At 34.0% G+C, this 22,339-nt stretch overlaps 3 protein-coding genes across 3 annotated transcripts; 1 reads left to right on the forward strand and 2 right to left on the reverse strand.

The window, feature by feature from the left end:
- The first annotated feature begins 3,930 nt into the window (after positions 1-3,930).
- On the forward strand, positions 3,931-7,496 carry LOC116108159 (glycosyltransferase BC10-like). Its single transcript, XM_031394434.1, has 3 exons — positions 3,931-3,948; positions 4,229-4,877; positions 6,644-7,496. Exons 2-3 carry the CDS (start codon positions 4,353-4,355, stop codon positions 7,283-7,285), a joined length of 1,167 nt encoding a protein of 388 aa, XP_031250294.1. The 5' UTR covers positions 3,931-3,948; positions 4,229-4,352; the 3' UTR covers positions 7,286-7,496.
- Positions 7,497-10,248: 2,752 nt separating this feature from the next.
- Positions 10,249-10,825, reverse strand: LOC116108137. The gene is made up of 2 exons (XM_031394414.1): positions 10,466-10,825; positions 10,249-10,305 (listed from the first exon to the last, which is right to left on the reverse strand). The coding sequence occupies exons 1-2, from the start codon at positions 10,823-10,825 to the stop codon at positions 10,249-10,251; spliced, it is 417 nt and encodes a 138-aa protein (XP_031250274.1).
- A 6,856-nt stretch (positions 10,826-17,681) lies between these two features.
- Positions 17,682-21,117, reverse strand: LOC116108131 (protein PSP2-like). The gene is made up of 5 exons (XM_031394409.1): positions 20,834-21,117; positions 20,682-20,723; positions 19,316-19,685; positions 18,009-18,086; positions 17,682-17,932 (listed from the first exon to the last, which is right to left on the reverse strand). The coding sequence occupies exons 1-5, from the start codon at positions 20,920-20,922 to the stop codon at positions 17,882-17,884; spliced, it is 630 nt and encodes a 209-aa protein (XP_031250269.1). The 5' UTR covers positions 20,923-21,117; the 3' UTR covers positions 17,682-17,881.
- Between the last annotated feature and the right edge of the window lie 1,222 nt (positions 21,118-22,339).

A 22,339-nucleotide genomic window follows, 5' to 3' on the forward strand; every position in this document is an offset into this window, starting at 1 on the left:
TTGATAATGATAAGAATGAAAAAAAATAAAATTAAATGCTGTTTAATGGAGCATGGTAGCTGCTCTGAAGTGTTTTGAGACTGACTTTCTTGAATCCTGCTCCTCTGAGAAGGTCTGGGAGCTGGAGTGTTAATGCATTACGAATGTGTTTGAATTAACTTGCTCTGAATGGCATTGTGAATCGCACACACACAAACCTCTCATGCAGCTTGGCATATTACAGAAATATGTAAAAGGGAACTATGTGAGTGGCATGAATTATGTTGTTGGTATTTTCTAAACCTATTCTCCAGCGGCTGACGGGTAGCAATCCTGTGTATATATTCATTCAGTTTTCTGGTTGAGAGTCATCTTGTATCATAAGTATTTACTCAAGACTACAGTATCAGAAACATGGATATGAAATTTCGACTATATTCATCTTTCGATGATTTTTCTCTCGTGGTGAAAGCTCTGTTTCCTGTTAGAGTTTCAAGGGCCATTATGCAGTGTTGTCATGGTTTTCATTTACACTTGGAAGCTTCTTTTATCATTTAGATAAATACTACAGTATGAGGTGGGATTAGTCACTGTTAACGCATTGTTTTAAAACCCGGTGTTGTCGGGTCAGGGTCAACCGGTCCAATCGGTTGGACTGATGATGTCAGCGACAATTTTATTTTTAAAAAATTACTATTAATCCTTAAATTTAATATTTTACAAAAATTTCCCTTAAAAAGCTTAAGTAGTCCCTAAATTTTTATTTATTTTAAAAATACCCCAAAAAAATTAACAACTAATCCATGACTTTTGACATATCTCCAACACTCCTATAAAATTTAATTAGCCCTTCTAATTTGAAATATTGCAAAAACCCCCTTAAGACCTGAACGCGACCAGAGAAGCGTGGTCCCGGTCCAACCGACCGGCACCTCTTTTACCTTGTGCGGTTTCTTCGAAATTAATTGTGGTGTTAACGTAAATTTAGGCAAATTTTCTCACCTTCATTAGAATGTGAATTGAATATTTTATTTATTAGCAGACAACGCTGCAGCTGATTAGATACAGTGCATTCATTTGAAACCATTGAAAATTGAGAGGTGAAGGGTAGCCTATCATCCATTGGAACTTGAATTTAGTTGAAAAGGTTTACACTTCTAATGCAAGAAGAAGGTGAGATATAGGTAGCCAATCTCTGCCAAGCAATAAAATTACGACTAGACTTCTCAACACTTCTAAGCTGTTGGGTATCACCATCAATGGAGGTCATTTCTGCAGTGGACTTTGACAATAATAAACAAACAAATGGATTGGTGTAATAGTCATCTTTTTTATTTAAATTTCTTCCAAGTTTTAAGGAGATATTATGTGAATGTATTATCAAATTCTGTATACTATTGAATTATTGTCAAGCTATAATTACCAAAATGAATTTGTAATTTCAATTATTAATTTTAGGAAAAGACGTATCGTTAAAATGCTATAATTACAGTGAAAATTCAACATAATATTATTATTTGATTATCCAATTTCAATGGCAATGGTGGTTCGTCTTCTTTGTAACCCATTGTCAAATTATCATGTTTTTCTCACTTTGTGTTCCTATATTCACACAAATATAATAATAATAAAATTTAGATTAAGATATAAAGGATGAGACTATTACAACATAAAATTTTCCCAAATTCTTATCCATTAAACAAGAGACTGAAGTAGTATTTTAAATATTAGTTCCCCAACTTTTCAACCTTTGAATACAGTAATCAAAAGCTAATAAATTAGTTGAAAGTTGTGTCAAATTTTGGTGTGATAAAGACACTTAGTGGTATAGTGGTTTGATAGAGACTTGAATATATTACTCAAAAGATTTTAAGTTAAGTCTCTTTTCGATTGCTAATAAAGTAACTACAAGAGCTCTTATCCAATCGATAATTTTAGGGTTCTGGAAAGTTGAGATGTGTGTAAGTTTATTTAGAGTATTTTTTTATAAATAAGAACATCTTCATTAATTTTTAATATAAAGAAATAATTTTTATTTAAATCCAATAGACTCTTTAAATTTATAAAAATGTTCTTATTTTCAAGAAATAGATTTAATGGGAGAGAGAATAATAAATAAAATGCATAGGAATTGTAGTTTATTAATTAAAATTAGGATAGAGAGTGAAATTTGACTCTCTGAATGTGGAGGGTTTAACTCACTCTTTAATTTATATTTTAAAAATAAGAGTATGTTGAACTCTTATTTTTATAGATAAACTTTTATAATAATAATTTAGGTCATATAGAATCATTTGAAGATTTTTAGACATCTTAAAAATAAAAAAATACATAAGAAAAATAACCTTATAATTTAATATTTTAATGATCATACTTCTTTTTAGGCCTTGTAATCTAATTCTTAATCTAGAAGAATAGTTCCGAGCCATGCATCAGTCATAAATTATTACCTACTAAGATTGTGACTACATTGTAGTTTGTGTTTTTATTTCCAAAAATGATTTGGAATCTTGTTCTTAAAATTTAGAAAATGGGTTTTTCCTATTTTATATATTTCTAATTATTATTTTAAAGACCGAACGACTTATAAACTACCCAAGGTTTGACGAAACAATAGATTGATACCCAAAAGGTTTTAAAAAGATAAACAAGTACCTTCCGTTAGTGAAAAGACTAGAATGCTCTTTAAAAAATATTAGTCTATTTTTTTAATTACTTTTAAACATCTTAAGTTTATTAATTCCACAAATACCCCTAGAAAAAAAGTTTAAAAATTAATAAAAACACCCCCACTTACCCATATTTACCAGATTCCGGCAGCCACCGCCGGTGGTAGCCGGAATCTATCATAACGGTCTACGCTACCAATGATCGGTAATTCACCAATCTGGTCTTTTCCGGCCAGATCCACCACGGATATGATCGGAAAAGGCCAGATCTGACGTGAAAATGTCAGATCTGGCCGGAAAGTGACGGCTAAAGAAATGGCCATCGTTGACAGACAACGACGGCCACATCTTGGCTATCATTGACAGACAACGACGACTACATCTTTGGCCGTCGAGTGTTGCGGCCGTCGAGTGTTGCGGCCGTCGACAACCAGATCTGGCCTTTTCCGGCCATATCCGTGGTGGATCCAGCCGGAAAAGGCCAGATCGGTGAATTACCGACCATTTCTGGTGGTGGTGTAGACCGTTATGACAGATCTCGGCTACCATCGGTGGTGGCCGTCAGAATCTGACAAGTATGGGTGGGTGGGGGTATTTTTGTTAATTTTTAAACTTTTTGGGAGGGGTATTTGATGGAATTAATAAACTTAAGGAGTTTAAAACTAATTAAAAAATAGACTAATATTTTTTAAAGGGTATTCTAGTCTTTTCACTAACGGAAGGTACTTATTTGTCTTTTTAAAACCTTTTGGGTATTAATCTATCATTTCGCCAAACCTTGGATAGGTGTAAATCGTTTCCCCTTATTTTAAATCCTAAAATAACATAAATTAAACTTGGAAAATAAAGTGGTAGGACAGTTGTTAAAAACGAAAAACTAGGATGAGCAGATAACAAAAGCAAAATAGTTGTAAGATTGTTTTTTAACACCAAAAACGTGGTTATGTGAAGTGCCCCATCACCTATACACATTGTAAATGTAAAATCCACGAAACAAAGACCCCGACAAAAGGCCAAAGCCAAAACCAAAGCCAAGTAGCCACCTACACCCCCACTCTGTTTGCGTGAGATCAAACATTCTTAAATTCTCCAGATTTCACTATTACATCATCTCCCGTGATTGCTTCACCTTCACTTTCGAGATTCCCGACTTTCTTGGACCAATCATCTTTTCTTCCTTGCCTAACTTCTTTTATTGCTTTTTGACTCTTCTGCTTCTTCGATGCCGCAGTTCGAGCATTGAATGGAGTGAAAAGATCTATGATTATGTTTTGTGGTATGGTCAAAAGAAGGTTGCGTGGTATGTTCACAATCTTATCATTTTCGTACTTACTCGTGCTCGTCACATTTTGATTTAAAAGTAGACTCTATCTTTGATTTAGATTCTTGTTAAAAACAGTGTCTCCAGCTTCTTATTGCCCTATAATTGTTTTGAGTTTTTTTTTGGGGGGGAGGGGGGGTACTTTAGTATCAATTCTAGATCTGTATTGTTAAATTTGCTTTGGAGATGTAGATTTAGTTTTAGAAATCTCGAATGCTATAATTAGCTTTTGATGTTTCAGTTTTTATCTTACTTGCAGTTTGAAGCTCAGGTTTGGGAATCATTTGATAATTTGAGGCTTGGAAGTCTTTTTTGTATGGTAAAATAGAAGTTGCTTTGGATCTGAACCAGACGGTGAAATTTGATTTAATAAAGTTGGAAAGATGCAAACAAGGGTGGTTCCGTTGGAGGAAGGCAAAGACCCTTCACTTATAAACAAGACGAATCAATCGAGGGCGTTGCCGCTGAGGCTATTTCAGTTATTTGGTTTGTTTCTGGCTTTGTGTATCGCCTTTACATTCATTAGTATTTACACAATTCGTTTTTTTGGAGTCCAGAGTGTAGTGACAACGGTTAAGTCCAATTTTGAGCCATGCTTTGAAAAAGAAAAACCGAATGGTTTGGATAATTGGATAAAACCTCCATCAAATTTAATGCACACTATGAGCGATAAAGAGCTTTTGTGGAGAGCATCATTTGTTCCTCGAATAAAGAAGTACCCCTTTAGGAGAGTTCCAAAAATTGCGTTTATGTTTTTGACAAAGGGGCCACTCCCACTTGGACCTCTTTGGGAGAAGTTCTTGAAGGGGCATGAAGGGCTATATTCGATCTATGTTCATTCATTGCCCACGTACGAGGCTAAATATCCATCATCATCAATTTTTTATGGGAGACAAATTCCAAGTCAGGTATGGCCTGCATCTTTGTTATCCAGGTTTAATTTGCTATTTTGAATTTTGATAGAAATTCATCTGACTCGTTTGTTGTACTACTGATTATACATATGAGGATGTAAATTCCAGTCCTTTTCCTTGACTGAGGATGACTATAACTTCTTCTTACCTGTAATTTGTTTATTCTCTTGTGGTTTCATCTTTACTAATCATTATGTCACCATTCTTGGATGCCTTGTCATATTTGGTCAAGAGCTTAAGTTGACGAGGACTCCAGAACTACATTTGGGGTTTCCAGTCTTTGAAAATAAAAAAGTTATGTCATCATTCAACATGGCCTTTCAATTATGTTTTTGACAAAGGGTCAAACTCTGGAGATTTTTTTTAATGAGGAAGACATTGATTAATCAATTTTACTTTTAATCTAATTATATCCTGTTTTTCAGTTGGCGGTTGGTTTTGGACATGTGAGTCAGCCAAGTAGGTGATGATGTCAGTTATAAAATATTACTTCTTTAGCCAAGTGCCTCAACCCTTGCATGAGTTGCTGTTACGAACTGGAAACAGAAATGGAAATGAGCTAGCCACAGAGAGTGCATGAACCAAATAAGCATATGATCTAGACCCTTGCATGAGCTGCTGTTAGGAACTGGGAATAGAAATGGTTATGCTAGCCACAGAGAGTGCACGAATCAAATAAGAGCATAATTTAGACATAACAGGACAAAAGAATGTTAGCTATACATGTGAAACATCACTGTATTTAATGGGACCATATTCTTGAATATTCTTACTTTTTTAGTTTATTAAAAAAAAGCTAACATTCATTTTAACTTGCAGCCGCCATACTGGGTTGGACAGAGAATGACTGACTCTCATTAGTTGATCATTTTGGGTAAATGTGAAGAAAAGGTGGGAACTGCTGGGCTCTCTGTTTGTTAGAGCCATAAAAAGCTGGCCAAATTAGTTAAGAGGTGAATAAGATGGGACCAAAACACAATTATAGATAGGGAAGGAGTGAGGTCGGAATTAACACTATATGTGTTGGATCAAGTGGGGCTGTGTATTTGTATAAAGAAGATGCCTTTTGAGAAATGGTGTTGGAACTGGATTAGATAATTAGGACTTGATTTGTGTTTCAGTGTTTGATTGAGTATAAAAGTAGAGCTGTAGCCTGTAAGCATAAAGGCTTGACATCAAATTGCAGTAGTTATTTTTTTTTTTATTTTTTTTTTTATATAAGGATTCACAATATTAATTAGTTGTTTACGTTCTGATCTTTGAGATAGCAAAAAGATATAAACAGATGGAAGTTTTAGGGTTTCACATGGAGATGGAAAATATTGATGGTCTATGTTTTGGTTCAAAATGAAGTACTCATCTTCATAGGACTAATAGAAATGTAAATATCAAGATAATAAGGAAGAGCCCTTAAAACATAAGCTTTGGTTTTGCTTTACATGGTTTTGAAGAGCTATTTTTCCTAATCATACATGCTGTTTGTTTTATTTTATTTTAAAATTGAGTAGTAGGAAGACAATATGTGCTTGAAGATGCCCCTTGTTAAAATTTGATACTTGAACTGTCTTCCTGTCTTATCAGATGTAAGGGGTGCTTATCGTAAAGACTCGTCATAGGAACTTATCAATAAGAATTCTTTCTAAGTTTTTCATAAATTGTTTGATAATTATTGTTTTTTACTGCTTCAAGTGTATGGCTTTGAATCCAATATTCTCAATATTAGGAGGAGTTGATGGTTTTTGTGCTATCTTCCTTTGCAGATCTCTGAATGGGGAAGAATGAGCATGTGTGATGCAGAGAGAAGACTTCTTGCTAACGCATTGCTTGATATCTCCAATGAGTGGTTCATACTCGTCTCCGAATCCTGCATTCCACTATATAACTTCTCCGTCATCTACCACTACATAATGAGATCCAAATATAGTTTCATGGGTGCATTTGATGACCCTGGACCATATGGGAGAGGGCGTTATAATGAGAACATGGCTCCCGTGGTGAACATTACCCAGTGGCGTAAAGGATCCCAGTGGTTTGAAGTTAACCGAAAGCTGGCAGTCAACATTGTGGAAGATACTACATTTTATCCAAAATTTGAACAGTTCTGTCGACCAGCATGTTATGTGGATGAACACTATTTTCCCACGATGCTAGCCATTCTAGTGCCAAAACTCTTAGCAAACAGAAGCCTCACTTGGGTGGACTGGTCAAGGGGAGGAGCTCATCCGGCTACATTCGGAAGAAATGATATCACAGAAGAATTTTTCCTCCATAAAGTTTTCGAAGGTCAACAGTGCACATACAATAGCCAGCCCTCTTCAACTTGTTTTCTTTTCGCAAGAAAATTTGCACCAAGTGCTTTAGACCCTCTGATGAATATATCATCAAAAGTTTTTGGCTTCTGAGCACTGAATTAACCTTTCAATTCCGAATTCTGAAAGAATGCTAGAAACAGATGAATAAGGTCAGTAGGAGCTCGTCTTCTTCATCCCTTGCATCATACATGTGGATTATGTTCTAGTTTTAGTCACTTTGATGATTATACTTCAATTCTTAGCCGCCAGTGATGAAGCATCTTATTATTATGTGTACAGAGGCTGACTACAGAGATTTGGTATGGCTTCATTGGGATTAGATAATAAGTTTTGATATGTTGAATTTTATTGTTAGTTTACTGATATTGTATTGTAGCAATGTTCAATAGTGTATAACACAAGTATAATTCATGTAGTGTTTGTTACTCCATGCATTCCGTGTTTTCTCTAGTCTATTTGACCATTATGTGATGAGTAAACTATTTTTTTCCCATCCAAATTATGGTTTAGTGACACTTTTCCACTCACGGATATTTATCATTTTACCATCTAAATTTATATTTCATTTTCAATTTCGGTATTGTTGCGATCCTATACCACCATCATTTTCTTTCTGAATCATCACTCATCAAAACCACTCAAATCATACTCTTTCAAAGCCTGTCAATTGTCAGCGATCGAAAGATTAGAGTTTGTGCAGCTACTTCTTAGCTATTTCTTGCAAGTCAAATTTTGATCAATTTACATATATTAATCATGGTTAGATTAACTTCTAAACACCAAATTAAATTGTATAATTAGTAGATCTAGACTGTAAGTTACCAAATTTAGAAGTACAGTATTTAAATCTTTTAATTAATTTAAGTAAAAAAATGATTTTTATAATAAAATATGCTATAAGAAGAGAGATGATAATTGAGGGCAAATAGAACCAATTCTTTTCTTATTCCAAAGTTAAGTGTACATCATCTTTTATAATATATCTATTTATAGTCTCAAGATTATGAAATATTATAAATGAAATTAAAAGCTAATAAAATGCTTTGATGTTGTAGAACTTGAAAGGTTTAAGAGTTAGAGAAGATGAAAGATTAGGAAGTTATAGAATTGCAAGGGACATCCACATTTATTCATAACACTCCCCCTTGGCTGTCCATTACACAAAGAATATGTCTGGTTGAAACCTTACTAGGAAAAAACTCAATAAACATAGTGAAGGAAAAAGAGTACATTATTCTTGTGTATTATACGCATTTAGAAATTGTCTCATTAAAAATCTTATCAGGAAAAACTCAATAGGATAAAACCTTATTCAAGAGAAAAATAGTACAGTGCGTATTTACTCCCCCGCATGATGATATCACTTAAGATTTTTGTACCGACGCATTCCAATATTGTATACCAACTTATTCCAATATTGTATACCAACTTTTCAAATGTTGCAGTCGGTAAAGTTTTAGTAAATAAGTCTGCCAGATTATCGCATGAGCGAATCTGTTTAACTTCAATATCGTCATTCTTTTGAAGATCATGAGTAGTGAAGAATTTTGGTGATATATGTTTCGTCCTATCACCTTTCATATAACCTCCCTTTAACTGAGCTATGCATGCAGTATTATCTTCATATAATGTTCTAAGAACTTCTTTGTTGTAATCAATGCCATATGATTCTTGAATATGTTGGGTTAGTGATATGAGCCAAACACATTCTCGGCTTGCTTCATTAATAGCTATTATCTTAACATGGTTGAAGAAGTAGCAGCTATATTTTGTTTTGTAGAACGTCATGAAATAGTCGTACCTCCATATGTGAACAAATAGCCTATTTGAGATCTAGCTTTATGTGGGCCAGATAAATATCCTGCATCTGCATAACCAATTAATTGAGGTGTAGATTCATTTGAATAAAATAAACCCATATATATTGTTCCTTGAAGATATTGGAATATATGCTTAATTTCATTCCAATGCCTTCGTCTCGGAGCACAACTATATCTTGCTAACAAATTTACTAAAAATGCTATATCCGATTGTGTATTGTTAACAAGATACATTAATGCACCTATTGCACTTAGGTATGGTACTTCAGGACCAAGTACCTCTTCTTTATCTTCTGCTGGCCGAAAATGATCTTTGTTCACATCAAGTGATCTTACAACCATTGGGGTACTCAGTGGATGTGCTTTATCCATATAAAATCCTTTTAAGATTTTCTCGATATAATTTGATTGGTGCACAAAAATTCCACTCGTTAAGTGCTCAATTTGGAAACCGAGACAAAATTTTGTTTTTCCAAGGTCTTTCATCTCAAATTCCATTTTTAGATAATTTGTTGCCCTTTGAATCTCTTCAAGAGTTCCAATAATATTGAAGTCATCAACATATACAGCAATTATAACAAATTCAAATCCAGATCTTTTTATGAAAACACATGAGCAAATAGGGTCATTTTTATATCCGTCTTTCAACAAATATTTACTGAGATGGTTGTACCATATACGACCTGATTGCTTTAATCCATATAATGATTTATGTAATTTAATTGAATAAAATTCTCAAGAATTTGAGTTGCACACTTCAGGCCTTTTAAATCCTTTAGGGATTTTCATATATATGTCGTTATCAAGTGATCCATATAAATAGGATGTAACTACATCCATTAGATACATATCAAGGGTTTTATATGTTGTCAGACTAATAAGAAACGAAATGTTATTGCATCCATCACTAGAGAATATGTTTCTTCATTATCAATGTCAGGTATTTGCGAAAACCCTTTTGCTACAAGTCGTGCTTTATATCTTACGACTTCATTTTTCTCATTTCCTTTTCGTACAAATACCCATTTGTACCCCACCGACATTACATCTCTAGGTGTTCGGACTACAGGTCCAAAAACTTCACGTTTTTCTAATGAATTCAGTTCTGCCTTGATTGCGACTTTCCATTTTTCTCATTTCGTTTTCACACAAATACCCATTTGTACCCCACCGGCATTACATCTTTAGGTGTTCAGACTACAGGTCCAAAAACTCCACGTTTTTCTAATGAATTTAGTTCTGCCTTGATTGCGTCTTTCCATTTTGGTCAATCTTCTCTCTGTCTACATTCTTCAATAGATTTAGGTTCAAGATCCTCATTATTATTTACAATATCAAGCGCTATATTTTATGCAAAAATGTTGTCGACAATTGTTTCTTTTCAGTTCCATATTTTTTTTATAGAGACATAATTTATTGAGATCTCTTCATTCTTGCTAGTTTCAAGTACCTGAACTTCTTCTGGAGTTTTATGATTAAATATGTCTCTATTCTCTTCATGAGAACTTGCCTCCTTGATGTAAACATCTTGGTAATTTGCTACTATTTTCTTTCGAGGATTTTTATCTTTGGAACCAACTGGTCTACCACACTTTAAATGTGTCTTAGATTCATTTGCTATAGGTAATTGTCCTTCAGGGACATCAATCCAAATTAGAGCATTTGCAACTGGTATGTGAGATATAGTCACTCTTTTTGAATCAGTGAATGCATATAGCAATTGATTTGCTACATTTTGCAAATGCATTATTTGTTGAACTTCTTGTTCACATTGTTTAGAACGAGGATCAAGATAAGATAATGACGACATTTTTCAGGTAATTTCTTTTTCCAATTGCCTATTCTCTCCCCCTAATGTTGGGAATTTTGTTTCATCAAAATGACAATCGGCAAATCGTGCCGTAAATAAATCTCCTGTTAATAGTTCTAAATAGTTAATTATAGAAGGAGATTTATATCCAACATATATTCCTAATCTTCTTTGGTGACCCATTTTAGTGTGTTGTGGTGGAGCAATTGGAACATATACCGCACATCCAAATATTCTTAAATGGGAAATATTTGGCTCTTGACCAAAAGCCAATTGTAAAGGGAAGAATTTGTGATAACTTGTTGGCCTAATGCATACAAGTGCTGTTGTATGTAAAATAGCATGTCCCCGAGCAGAACTTGGGAGCTCTGATCTCATAAGTAATGGTATAGCAATCAATTGGAGACGTTTAATAAATGACTCTGCTAGACCATTCTGTGTATGAACATGGGCAACAGGCTTTTCAATCGTTATTCCGATTGACATAAAATAATCATCAAAAGCTTGAGACATAAATTCACCAACATTATCAAGACATATTGTCTTAATTGTATAATCTAGAAATTGTGCTCGCAATCGAATTATTTGAGCAAGTAATCTCTCAAACACCAGGTTGCGAGTAGATAATAAACACACATGGGACCATCTTGTAGATGCATCTACTAAGACTATAAAATATCTAAATGGTCCACATGGTGGATGAATAGGCTTACATATATCACCTTGAATTCTTTCTAAAAATGTAGGTGATTCAATCCCAATTTTAGTTGGTGATGGTCTAATAATTAATTTACCTTGAGAAAAAACAACACAAGAGAATTCATTAGATTGAAAAATCTTCTGGTTTTTCAATGGATGTCCATGTGGATTCTCAATTATTCTTCGCATCATTATTGAACCAGGATAGCCTAACCGATCATGCCAAATATTGAAAGTATTAGGATTAGTAAACTTATGGTTTACTATAACATGTGTTTCAAATACACTGATATTTGTGTAGTATAATTCAGAAGAAAAAACAGGTAATTTTTCCAACACACATTTCTTGCCTGCAATTATTCTTGTAATATAAAGATATTCAATATTTCCTTCATTAGTTGTCTCAATATGATATCCATCACAACGAATATCTTTAAAACTTAATAAGTTTCTTTTAGACTTGGAAGAAAATAATGCATCTTTTATAATAAACTATGTTGCTCCGGGCAATAACATATTAGCTCTTCTAAAGCCTTCAATTAATCTTGTACAATCAGATATTGTATTTATGTTAGCTTTACACATTATCAAAGAAGAAAAATGTTTTCTTTCTTTAAGTATGGTATGCGTTATAGTAGTGTCTGCGAGACAAAGATCTTCATCATCAATCTTGGATCCAATCATAGACATGGGAATGTCTATTTTTCTTTAGTAAAAAACAAAGTACACCGTCGAGCATTTTACAATGTCAACAAAACAAAGTAATTTATCTAAAATTGAAAATCACACTTAACCATATTTAAAGTAAAACACTCATTAAAAGCAAAACACTCAACTTAAACATATTATAAGTAAAACACTCAACATAAATAAATTAAAAGTAAAACACTCACAAAAACATAACTTTAATAATTTCAGACATTCCCATCCCCAATTAAATGATCAATTCTCCCTTCAGGATTTTCGAAGAAATCTGCAACATCTAGATGTGTTGTATCATTAGGTCCATAATCCTTGATAAGCAAAATTTGCTTCTCTATTTTCATTTTGGTGCAAAATTTGCTTTTGTGTTTTTCTCTTTTTCTTTCAACGATGCTTGATAAAGTTCACAAGATGTTTAGGCGTACGACAAGTACGTGACCAATGTCCTTTCATGCCACATCGATAGCAAAGATTTTCTGTATTCTTCGAATTTTTATGTTGTCCACTTTTGCCTTTTCCTTTTTCTCTTCATCATTATTTCACTTATAGTGTCTTTTATAATTAGAAGAGTTATAGTTATAACACCACGGTTGTGATTATTACGACTTTGACCATGTCCATGTCCACGTCCACGGCCACGACCATGGCCATGGCCATGACCTCGCCCACACCCATGATTATTATATATTATCACATTCACTTCAGGGAATGGAGTAGAACATGTGGACGAGCTTCATGATTTTTCATTAATAGCTCGTTATTTTGTTCAGCCACAAGAAGGCATGAAATTAGTTCAAAATATTTTTGAAAACCCTTTTCTCTATATTGTTGTTGCAGGAGCACATTTGATGCATGAAAAGTAGAGAATGTTTTCTCTAACATATCTTCATCAATAACATTTTCTCCGCACAATTTCAATTGAGAACTAATTTTAAATACTGCAAAGTTATATTTAATTACTTATTTAAAATCTTGTAAACGTAAATGCATCTAATCATAACGAGCTCTAGGAAGAATCATAATTATTTGGTGGTCATACCTTTCCTTCAAATTTTCCTAAAGAGTAAGTGGATCTTTTTCAGTAAGCTATTCAGTTTTCAATCCTTCGTAGAGATGATGTAAAAGGAAAATCATGGCTTTAGCCTTATCTTGATTGGATGATTTATTTCCTTCTTTGATGGTATCACCAAGACCCGTAGCATCTAAGTGAATTTCAGCATCAAGAATCCACGAAAAATAATTCTTGCCCGTAATATCAAGAGCCACAAATTCAAGTTTTGTAAGATTTGTCATGACGAAAATTGGCAAATGGAAAACTTAAACTCCAAATTTGATAAGAGACAAAAACTTAATGAGAATTTTTTTTTCCTTTGACAAGTTGATATGATTAGAGACTCTTTCTGATACCCTATAATAAAATAAACTATAAGAAAAGAGAAGATAATTGAAAAGAAATAGAACTAATGCTTTTTTTATTCCAAAGTTAAATGTACATTATCTTTCATAATACATTTATTAATAGTTTCAAGATTATGAAATATTATAAATAAAATTAAAAATCAATAAAATATTTTGATGTTATAGAACTTGAAAAGTTTTAAGAGTTAGAGAAGATAAAAATCAAAAAGTTACAGAATTGCAAGTGACATTCACGTTTATTCATTACAATTTTTGTCTTTCCATATATTTTACTTGTAGCTGTTAATGAACAGAGACATATCAACAGAAACTTCCGGAAACCCCGTGATTCAAATTCAAAAATGAAAAATCTTTTTGTTCCGTCCACCACGCGTCTTCCTTCCGTTGGTCCCACGACCTTGTCCCACGTGGGTGCTCTACCACGATTTTTGCCGTTACGAAATTGCGTGATTACTTGCACAAATTACTGATTACTAATTATAATTCCAACATTAAACATTCTTTAAATCCCCACTCTCACATTAATTCCACGCGCCTCAACAAATTCTTTCCAAGTTAAAGCAATTCCTTCCGAATACGTCAATGAATAAAACACCTTTCAGTTTCCTTAAATTAAACCCCTTTTTTTAATTAGATACCACTAATCTATTACTATGCGACGTCGCATTTATAGAAACCTGATTTGTCGCGTGAAAGTGAAATTAGAAAAGAGTGGACCTAGTAGTAAAGCAGCTGTCAACAAACCTATAGAGTATAGACAACCTGGAAACTTCGGGCAGCTGCCCAATCAACTGACACGCTGCCCGAATTTGTCTATTTCTCTCACAAGAGTCACAACAGCCTATAAATGAATAAACCCTTCAATTTCTTTCTGCCACAAAAATTTACCACTTCACATCACAAGCTTCACTACCTGTTCACCGAAATCTTCTGAAACGACTCTCATAACTCAAAAACAAAAAATGGCTTTTTCAAAGGCTTCAGTGATCACTTTCATGATGGCGGTGGTGGTGGCTGCCATGGCTCTTGGTGGTGCTGCTCAAGAAGCAGTGTCTCCTGCTCCAGCACCTATCTCCGGAACCGGCTCGATCTCGCCTTCTATGGCCTCTGCTGGTTTGGCTCTCTTCGTGGCTCTTCTTTTTGGGTCTACTCTCAGGATCTAAATGGCAGTTACAGTATGTTTGATGTGGCATTAGCTTAGAGGATTTGATCTAGGGAGTGGTTTCCTTTTTTTTTTTTTTTTTTTAAATAATTTAATTAGGATTTGTGGAGTTTTGTGACTGGTAGATCTAGTGTTTTTGGAGTGATTATATATACTATATGGAGTATAAGACGACGATATTGTGTGGTTGCGTTGGCCCTTAGTATTAGTATATAATAAGAGATTTATTGTATTTGGTGCTTCATTTCTATATATTTGAATCGTATTTTAATATTTTTATGAATTATTTGAATTTTTTTTTTAATTTAGTTTGATTAATTATGACTCCTTGTCCTTGTGTTTGGTTGTGGAGGAGAAATGAAAGACGAAGGAAAAAGGAATTTGATTAATAATATAAATATATAATTCTGAAACATTGACTCAGCATGTTTTTCAATATCAATGACAATAATTGACCAACTGAATATACGCCATTCACATGACCTGCCAACTTGCAGTATTGGTACGTGTCATTTTTCCAATTCCTGCATTATTATTAATTTTATGAGAAGATTTTTATATGCCATTCACAGAGTGGATTAGGTGAGATTACAATTTTTATATTCACACCATTTAGTAGTTATCACCCTTTCATCACCGTGGAAGACATTTAGATCATGAATTTGCAGCCAGCTCTTTTCCTGTCGTTGAATTACATGTCTTTTCGTCTCTGCGTCTTTGACTCCTTTCGCCTTCCTATTCTTACCAATTCAGTTTTAAAGTAAATGGGAAATCGGCAATTAGTTTCAATCAATTCAGGATTTTTCTTTAAAATGAAATTACATAGAAGTTTAGAAGAGGTCAACAATGTTTGACCCTCTTTTCTCTTTTCTGATAAATTGTTCGGTCAGTTTGCACTTTGCATTACTTCAATTAATTTCTTTAGAATTGGTCTCCAAAGTGGTTTGAACTTATGCACTATTTCAATTAATCTCTTTAGAATTTGTCTCCAAACCACTTTGAACTTATGCATTACTTCAATTAATCTCTTTAGAATTCGTCTCCAAAGTGGTTTGAATTTAAAAAGTTAAGGCAATGAACAAACATTTTTAACCAAAAAAAAATACAAATAAAAATTGACCCCCTTTAAAATGCAATTAATTTAACGTTCCAGCGCATGATTAGGGGCGCATTTTGATACATTATTCTCCTTTTTCGAAGCAGCATTTTCGTTTTGACACATTATTCCTCCTTTTTTGTTTTTGGTTTTCCTTGGCATCGAAAGTCTCCTCAATTCCCGTTTCTCTTTTGCTGTTTTTTTACGTATGATAATGTGAATGTACTTTGAGTTTGTGGGTCCTGCTCCCATTAAACATTTCTTCAAAGGCCACTATTAATGTGACTGCTCATTACCATACATAGTTTCTGGTCATCCCGTGCTTCTTGTATCGTCCTATAACAATATCATGAAACCAAAAAAAAAAAAAAAAATTTGAGGTCGAATTTTTTATTAAATATGCATTAAAGAAATATTAATTTTGTTAATACAAAAAAATTGCATTAATAAAGAAATAATAGAAACAAAATTATTATTAATTTAAAAATAAAGGAAAAGAGTATATTGAATTTTATAAAAAATAGTATAGGAAAATAGAGAATTTAAACTACTTATTATAATTAACAAATATTTTTTTATAAAATTAAAATAATAATAATAATATATAACAATTTTAATTTTTTTTTTTAAATACAGTATTTCCAAAATCCTCCACTTCTATTTCACTCAAGAAATGGAGTTGTTTTAACATATACCGTCAGATCACATAAAGTCTGATAGATCATAGACTGATAAAGAAAATGTTACTAAAGTTCTGTTTAAAACTATTCAAAATCAATGGGCAGGAAGGCTTTCTGAAGACATCTCTTCTTAACAGCGGTCCAAAATGTTGCTTTCCTTACATCAAATCAATACTGTACCGCCGTTTGGAGCAACAAACCAGGGTTACCCCACAGTGATTCAAATTCTTTGGCCTATTTGCCTAATGCCGCCACCACACCAGCCATATCAATCAACACAAGATATTAGATATTTACGAACGTAAGAACTAAGAAGCAAGTATCTTGTTAAGAAGCAAATATCTTATTGCTTGTATTACTAAAAAAATTTGAATTCAGATTATTAATAAAAGATAACCATTAAAAACTTATTTAATCCATTAATTTTAAAATCTCAAAAGATTAATTGAAATACCTGTAAATTAATCTGAAAAAAAAAAAAACAATGATAATGAAAGTATAATAGATATATATGGAATTTTAGAGTAAATGACATATTCTCACCCAAAGTTTTACGAAATCCAAGATTGGTACCCTAGGTTTTATAAATTTCAAATTCTCACCCTTAAAATAGGAGTGTTCAAAATAACCGGTTAGAACTGGAACCGACAGGTATCCTAGGTTTGATATCAGTTTCTACCCAGAACCAATCGTCAATGGGTAGGTTCCGATTCCAAATTTTTGAAACTGTTACTGTGCGATTGCAATTCTGGTTGCTATAATTAGGAACCGGAATTGGAACCAGGAACCAAGAACAGAGATTAACATAAAATTAAATTAAATATTAAGAGGTTAATAAAAACTTTTGTAGAAAAAGTAACGTGAATACATTTATATTTATATTTCATAACATTTAAAGTGAGTTGATTTGACTTTTGAGAATTTATCTTAAAGATACCCAGATCTGGGACCGAAACCATTGTTACAGGTTCTGTTCTGGGCATCTAGGAACCGGAATCATGGGTTCTAGTTTCGGTTCCTTCAAAAAGTGCAGGATACCCGGAATTGAACACCCCTACCTTAAATAGATTCCATTTTATTTTTTTAACCCTTAAAGGCTTAATAGATATGGATGGAATTTTATCATTTCATTCTTCCAAGGGTTAAAAGTGTGACGATTTACACAATTCAACATTTCTCAGATCCTAAACCAGAAAAAAAAAAAAAAAAAAAAGAAAAGAAAAGAAAAACCGTAACGCCTTTGATCATCCTCTTCATTATCTTTCTCCTAACAAATACAGCCTACACCGGGATTCCGCTTATTCTGAATCTGAGTCCATGTTACCCATTGCCTTTAAACCTCTAGGTCTCTGCATCAGACAAAATCAATAAGCTTCAACTAAAACTATAATTGAATTTGTGGGTTGTCTTTATAAGCTTAACTACCTTTTTAGAAATCTTCTTCTCCCTCACTTCATACCGTTCAAGGGTTAGATCACATAACCATGCACCTGGGCTTACCAACTGCAAAAATAAAACATACAAAAATGTCAAGCAAAAGAGAATCATTTAAAGTACCATTGTGCTTTATTTTATGAAGTTGAGGATCTCATGCCTTTAATTTATTTTTTTTAAAATGCTTTCTTCAAAATAACTTAGAAAAGGAATCTTCAACAGTAATGGCATTTAAAAACAATCATATGCAAATTGTGCTTTCTCCTCCCAGTTAGTGTGGTCCAGGCTGGACCAGACAGGAACCCACTACCTTAAATTATTATTATTATAAAATAAAAAATAGAATTAAAGAAGAAAAGCACATTCACCCCACCCAACAATCCACATATATTACAGGAATGCCCGCAATAATGAGCAAAGGGCCGTCCTGTCCTTTGCCCATTCTGTCTCTTTGTATCTTTATTTAGACCTTACTTTGTTGATAAGTCTTGTGTTGTCTACTTAATCACTATCGTCCACGTGTTCACCGATCCACAGTCCACCTAATCAGATACCAACATAAAACAACTGTACCACAAAGTTCCACTTTCCCATACCCTAACAAGCTAGCAGCCAGCTTTTGTCTGGGAACGTATTCCCTGACCCCACTTATTCACCCTCTTATTTTAAAATAAATAAAAATTATGTAAAAAAACCCAGTAAATAAAAATAAATCTGATTTGAAAGGCAAATTATTGTTAACATCAATCTGAAAATTCAATTCATGTTAAACAAACCTAATCAGAGTCTAGATTTCAATTGATCTGAGTGATGGTCCCAGTCCCACCGCAAAAAAAAATTATCTCTAATTTTTCGCACCCAAAATAGGACTTGGTCACTAAGACGCTAACGAACTTTAGGTCATTATTAGGTACATAGTCCAAGCTTTGATTGACACGTGGATATGTATATCTCACTTGTCACTTTACACAGTTTTATCTATTTTTTAAATAACAAAAAATAATAATAATAAAAAGCAGACCATAGTTTCACATATATCACACTCCGACCCAACAACCAATTTATAGTATAACTGCTAACATCCTTAAAAACCGTGTTCTGTTCCACCCCAAAAAATATCACCCTGCTGTTACTCACTTGTACCTTGTGCTCTAAATGTTATACCTCAACTTTTCCAATAATATTCTAATTCTAACCCATTTTATTTTCTTTTCAGAATAATTTAATCAAAACTTGAATCCTGATTACTAAAACAAGCTCAAAGATCTAAAATACGATGAAAACATTAGAAGGCTTACATTGAGAGTGCGTTGAATAAATTTTGCTCTCTTTTTGGGTCTTTGTGGGAGCTTAGAGCCTTTAATGGCCATGAAATCCTCTTCTTTTTCTTTGTTGGTCAAAGCAATCACGAATTTCGGTGGCCAAACAGATGGTGCCGCCTCGCCGCTGGCAGAAGAAGACCCTCCTTTTTTGCTGTCGTGGGCTGTTTCCGATGATGCCCCTGACTTGTTGTAATCATGATTATGATTATTGTTGTTGTTGTTGCTGGTGTGATGGTTATTGTTTCGGGTACCTCTCTTATCGTGCGCTCCCCTATCTGGAGACGCAAAACCTCTCACACCACCACCGTTGCTTTGCCCTCTCATGGCACTTGAATTCTCAGTGTTCCTAAGAATAACACAATTCACATACGCATCAAATAATTTGGCAAAGCATGTGAAAATATTGGAAAACAATTAAATTAAGTAAAGTACTTTGGAAAAGTAAAAAAAAAAAAAAAGTTGTGTCCCAGTGAATTTTGTAGTGGGAAAGTACGAAAATAACCTCGGAGTGATCTAAATTACAATCTGGACGAGTATTGCGTGAAAATGGGGGTGAGGTTTTGGCTTTCTTTGAGGAGACTTTGGCTTCCGCTTTTAAATGGGAAGCGTTGCTAAATTCAGTTTCTAGGAGAAAAAAAGCTAATGTTATTTGGATCTAACGTCCACACCTGGGATTTTAGGCCGTTGGATCAATTTCGCCTTTTGGAGGTTAAGGCTACGTGTTAAATTTTGGGTAGGCATGTAGGATAAAGCGGACCAGATTCCTTAACAAGTTACAATCGACGGCTGGAAATTTGTGGGAATTATAAAATGGGCTTAACTGGACACGTGGCACAGAACTCATTCATATCATATTTCCAATGAAACTATCTTACATATACGCGTATGGGATATAATCAAACATGATCAGTTGTAGATAAACTAGCTACAGCCTACAGCCGACGCCAATGCTAAAAGCCAAAATAGATAGCTAATAATTATTCAAACCATCTATTCAAAACAAATCTAAATACTCACAATTAGCAGCCAAAAATAAACAAATAAATAAATAAATATATTTTCCACAGCTAACACTTCCATATAGAGAAAATGCTGACCTTAGTTTATATAGAATTGCAGAATTTATACCCCGAAATACAAGAAAGAAGATTCAAGTAAAAGCTAACAACTTGAATCATAAGTATCAATTCTAGTATTCAAGTGCGCTGGATCTAGACACTTCTAATGCATGTAATTACACAGAACTGAGAGGATTTTTTTTCAGCGAATTGTCTCCTACAGTTTAGTTGGACTCAAATTCCTAGAGAGTAAGCATACAAAGATGGCGCTCTCAAGCACTTACCATGAGCTCTCCTTCTGAAAACCATTATACACTTGGACCAACCTGACCAATTTGAGAGTGGACAAATAAGAGCCTCATAAATATTCAGCCCAAAAACATATATATGCTTAAAACGTTCATGGTAGGTACAATTATCAGATCATCTAACTAACCTCTCTCTAATGGAATAAAAGTTATTTGAGGCTGAAATATTAAAATATGAGACCCATATGGTGCCATCACAAACTGGTACAAGGACCATGTGTGCAAAGTGCAAACCTTTGAGAGTCAGTGGCGCCAGCTCTGTATTCTTATCCTGTTATCCATTCCAGTTTCTACGACTTGGAGTAGATAAGATAAAAATGTCAATCAAAGTATCAAACACTGCAACTGACACACTTTCCCAACTATGTCGACAATCCTATAATCACGTAACTGAAACACGATCATTAAAGCTCTTCATCATCATATATAAGGTTACAACGCCGTCCCTAAGTAGCCGACTGAGGACTAGCAGACAAAACAAACCTCTAGTCAGTTTCACATCAGATTCTGCTATGTGATACCAAGTGTTGTTATTTAAGCCTTATCTTGTTAATGTCCTGAAAGAAGGCAAGGCAATCAAGCTGAGGAACCGGATGCGAAAGCTTTATACTAACAATGGTTCAATGTGGTGTTTGAGACTTTGAGAACCCGGCAACATTCCAGACACTCGCCATGGAACCCGAGAAGAAGAACCAAATTATTGAAGACTTATTAGAATAGTTGGTAACATGCATTACTGGGAGTAATGACAAATAGTCGTAGAGGTTTTGTTTAACGGAGGATATTTGGATATTAAGAATAGTTGACTCAGTTAGCTGTTAAAATAGTTAAGCTTTAAAAGTTACTATTTTACCCTTCCTTCGTATCTCCTTTGTGTTATAAATGTGTAACAGTCACGGTTTTTAGTAATAAGAAAAATCAGTCTTCTCAAACTCACCTCTGTTTCTTCAGCTCATTCTTTGCGATTCCTTACCAACTAACTAGACTTCTATGCAAGAATTGGGGAGAGTCTGGAAAAGAGGGTACCTGTTATATGGCCCTCCAGGGTCTGGTAAGTCTACTATGATTGTTGCCATGGCCAGTCTTTTAGGCTACGATTTGTATGATCTTCAGCTTACTGCTGTCAAAGACAATACTGAACTGAGAAAGCTATTGATTGAAACATCTAGAAAATCGATTGTTGTCATTGAAGACATCGATTGTTCGCTTGATCTTACAGGTCAAAAGAGGAAGAAAAAGGAGAAAGGAGGAAATAATAACGAGATGGATCCGAGACAGAAACTTGGAAAAGAAGAAAGAGAGACAAGAAGTAGCCAATTTGTGAATTGTTGCCCAGCGGATGTTGTAGAGCATTTGATGCCAAAAACAGTTCCACCTGATGTGGAGCTTAGCCTGAGAAGCTTAATCCAGGCCCTGGAAGAGAGAAAAGAAGAAGCAAAGTTGAAAGCTGAGAAAGAAGCAGAAGAATAAGAGAAAGAGCTAACAGGTGAATCAGGCTTTGTCACTCTAGAGTGATAATATACAGTGTGCAATCTCCACTGATTTTGATTGAACAATTTAATTATTGATTAGATTGTGTACATGAATGCTGAATTAATGTGATTTTTCGTAGCAGGCTAGTTGCCATTAGGATA

Source organism: Pistacia vera, unplaced genomic scaffold (assembly GCF_008641045.1).
Source record: "Pistacia vera cultivar Batoury unplaced genomic scaffold, PisVer_v2 Contig555, whole genome shotgun sequence".
Lineage (NCBI taxonomy): Eukaryota > Viridiplantae > Streptophyta > Magnoliopsida > Sapindales > Anacardiaceae > Pistacia > Pistacia vera.

Coding starts and splice junctions, on each gene's coding strand:
- LOC116108159 (XM_031394434.1), top strand. CDS start 4,353: ATGCAAACAAGGGTGGTTCCGTTGGAGGAAGGCAAAGACCCTTCACTT. Junction 4,878..6,643: donor GGAGACAAATTCCAAGTCAG/GTATGGCCTGCA, acceptor CTTCCTTTGCAG/ATCTCTGAATGGGGAAGAAT.
- LOC116108137 (XM_031394414.1), bottom strand. CDS start 10,825: ATGTCGTCATTATCTTATCTTGATCCTCGTTCTAAACAATGTGAACAA. Junction 10,306..10,465: donor AAACTCCAGAAGAAGTTCAG/GTACTTGAAACT, acceptor AATCTATTGAAG/AATGTAGACAGAGAGAAGAT.
- LOC116108131 (XM_031394409.1), bottom strand. CDS start 20,922: ATGGTCCTTGTACCAGTTTGTGATGGCACCATATGGGTCTCATATTTT. Junction 20,724..20,833: donor TTTTATTCCATTAGAGAGAG/GTTAGTTAGATG, acceptor CAAATTGGTCAG/GTTGGTCCAAGTGTATAATG. Junction 18,087..19,315: donor TTATTCAACGCACTCTCAAT/GTAAGCCTTCTA, acceptor TTATTTTTGCAG/TTGGTAAGCCCAGGTGCATG.